The sequence below is a fragment of the Limulus polyphemus genome, unplaced genomic scaffold (genome assembly GCF_000517525.1).
Source record: "Limulus polyphemus unplaced genomic scaffold, Limulus_polyphemus-2.1.2 Scaffold1216, whole genome shotgun sequence".
NCBI classification, from domain to species: Eukaryota; Metazoa; Arthropoda; class Merostomata; order Xiphosura; family Limulidae; genus Limulus; species Limulus polyphemus.
Window position 1 is genome coordinate 205,323 of NW_013666826.1, and position 3,184 is coordinate 208,506.

The window sequence follows — 3,184 nt, forward strand, 5'->3', positions numbered from 1 at the left end:
TTGACTTCCTTCTAGTGTAGCGTTTCTCAAACTTTTGTAATCCAAGAACCCCTTTTAACTTAATTTTTTTTTCGTGGACCTCCAAACCTATCGGTGTTTTTTGTTTAGAAAAAAAAAAAGATTCTGTGTACATGAAAATCTGTATTCCAAAATTAAATATTTTAATTTATATAAATTTAATTGTACGGAAAAAAATATTTTATAAATCATATTTTTTTAAATATATTTATGAAATTTCGGACATGACTTGCGGACCCCAGTCTTATCACTTCTAAATTAGGCATAGCTAGCCCAGATAGTCTTCGAACAGCTTTGCGTGAAATTTAACAAACAAATGACACACATACACAAATAGTAAAAATTTGTTTCTTGACCGACAACTTGATTCTCATTTGTAAAATATAAGTCCTTTTTTTTTTTCAAGATTGTTACTTCGTTGAAATATGTTAAACGTCTTTATTTTTAAAAGGAAGAGAAACAGGGTAATTTCAATTATTACCCCATGTGGTAACGCCAGAAGTTTAAATTCAAACGGGCTTCAGTTTTTAATTAGTTTCTTTCTTTTCTCTCTTTTTAGCCCCCTAGTAACATAGCGGTATGTCTGCTGACTTAGAACGCTAGAGCACAGATAGTCCATTGTGTAGTTTTGTGCTTAATTTCAAATAAACAAAACAGTTAGTAAGAATTTGCTTTCTTTAAAGCCGAAAAGGTAAGGTGAAAATAAATCAACGCCAAAAAACAGGTAGCACTCAAATAAGTATGACAACATTGATTTCAATTACAATAACCAAGGTTCTACTTTGTATGATAAAATACATTATGTTATTGGAAAACATAGATATACATTGTTGAGAAATCCTTTTTTTTTTACTTCTGCAAAGGAAAGGCGAAACAACCTACTTATTACTCTCGGCAAGATGCCCGACAGATAATTTACACTCAGTCTACAGTGTTGGTTAAGTTAGTGTTACATAAAACGGTTTGCAACTTCGTTTTTTTTTTGTAGTACAGAATGAAAATTTTGCTCGAAAAGTGGTTAAAAATATAACAAAGTTCATTTGATTCGAGTCCTCCATCTTGACGATAAAATCTTATTTCTATCGTACATTAATTAATATTTTTGCAGTTTTTATTATACGCACCAGTTTTGCGAACGTAGCCTGACTGTTTTATATAACCACGTCTCCGTGAGGTTTATCTGGGAGGTTGTGCTTATTGTTGAGCCATAATGGAGTATAAACGGGTTTACTGTCAGAGTTTTTCTTTGTTACGTCACTGTTTCTATGGTTACCATAGGCTTCAACTGACCACGTTTGAACAGAAGACATCGCGTGTCTGTTAGTTTTACTGGGTTGTGTTGTACTTGTTTTATATGGTACTTTACTTGACGTTAAGTGGGACTTCTTTTCTGAACCGTATGTCACGGTTTCAGTTTCTTTTTCTAAAACGACCTCTGTTGTTGTGATTTCTTTCTTTTCTTCCTGATCGTGATGAAACGTGACGCTGTGTTCATTGTTCTTGTCCGTTTCGTTTGAATGACTTGTGAAAACAGCATCATTTTCGTTTAAGGATGTCCAAGGAGTTGATTGTACGTCTGTACTAGTTTCAGTTTCGTTTAAGGATGTCCAAGGAGTTGATTGTACGTCTGTACTGGTTTCAGTTTCGTTTAAGGATGTCCAAGGAGTTGATTGTACGTCTGTACTAGTTTCAGTTTCGTTTAAGGATGTCCAAGGAGTTGATTGTACGTCTGTACTAGTTTCAGTTTCGTTTCCTTGACGATTTCCATTAGTCACGGTTTCGTTCCTTTCAGAAGCAGACATTACCGTATCGTTTGGTTCTGTTTGACTGGTAACATTATCCAGTCCACTTTTCCCCATTTCATGATCGTCATGGTACGTTTTATTAAATTCCACATTTCCATCTTCTAGTTCTGTCGGAGTTACTGTCGTTTTATCTGTCTCTTGGAATTTCCAGAACAGCGAATGATTGAGAGGAGTGCCCTCTACCGTCAGGAGCACGGTGACCATAAGTTTGAGAAGAAGAAAACGAGCAGTGATAATGAGCTGCGGAAGACAAAAGAAAATATCGTGCCATTAGTTCCAAGTTTCTCATTAACTCTACAATAGATGTTGGTGTCCATGACCCCATCAGTTTTTTAACATTTTGATAAATTGTTTGTGTACCAAATTACTTGTGAGCCCACGGAACTTCCATGATACAGGGCCTCTAATAACATACGAGTCACAGAAAAAAATTAAACAAAACTACGATGAACATTAAAAATAACCCCACTAATCACTTGTGAATTTTATAAATAGAACGAGCGATTTTCACAAAATTTGACGTTATGTTCTTCATTGAGTGTTGTGACAGGCAAAAACATATTTATTCAATATGTGGTACTTACCGGTTGTAAACGGTATAAAAATAAGTCGGTAATTTGACGTTATGTTCTTCATTGAGTGTTGTGACAGGCAAAAACATATTTATTCAATATGTGGTACTTACCGGTTGTAAACGGTATAAAAATAAGTCGGTAATTTGACGATTAATATCGAGTCCTTTGAATTGCTCTACAGTAATGTTGTAAACGATATTTTAGTGTTCTAACTTAGATGTTTGTTAGAGGGTGCATGACGTTAAGATCAAGTATGTTCATAAAAGTTGTTATAAAATATGTAAAAAGTTCATGTTGACTTCATAAATTTAGTAACTTTGACTAATATTTAGACTTGATACAGTATTTATAAATACGAGTAAACAGCAAGTTATTTAGGTGTTCAGTGTGTGATTGATTGCGTAAAGTTATTCAGTAAGACTATAAGCTAACCATTAAGTTAGTCAGCATTTGTTATCAATCAAGGAAATATCTGTTAAACGTTATTAGTATATTAGGCCTACACTAGTTTCAGAATTTATGTTGAGAAGTTTATTTGTGTCGAAATAAACGTAACTTGTAGCAAACATTATCGAATAGATAAATAGATTCATTATTGGTACGTGGACTAGGCTTAGCAAGCATTATTTGTACCAAACGATAGAAAACGTTAAAAAAGTAATATAAATATTATTGCGCCATCGAGTCACATGACTACTGTGATGCAACGTTTCTAGATCTATCATGTACTTTGGCGAATGTTCTAGTTCTTACTAGTTGTAGGGTTGGCGGGAATATTAAAGTGTG

General features: G+C 33.9%; 1 protein-coding gene across 2 annotated transcripts in view; it reads right to left on the reverse strand.

Annotated features, from left to right (window-relative positions):
• Nucleotides 1-817: 817 nt before the first annotated feature.
• LOC111086585 (serine-rich adhesin for platelets-like) overlaps nt 818-3,184 on the reverse strand; it is an 8,403-nt gene continuing 6,036 nt past the window's right edge. Inside the window, exons 2-3 of one of the 2 annotated variants that reach the window (XM_022389963.1) lie at nt 1,624-2,063; nt 818-1,572 (exon numbers count right to left, since the gene is read on the reverse strand). In XM_022389963.1, the coding sequence (XP_022245671.1) occupies nt 1,170-1,572; nt 1,624-2,063 (843 nt within the window). In that variant the 3' untranslated portion in view covers nt 818-1,169. Of the gene's footprint in view, nt 2,064-3,184 lie in introns of both variants that reach the window. The other variant, XM_022389962.1, reaches the window with a different exon arrangement.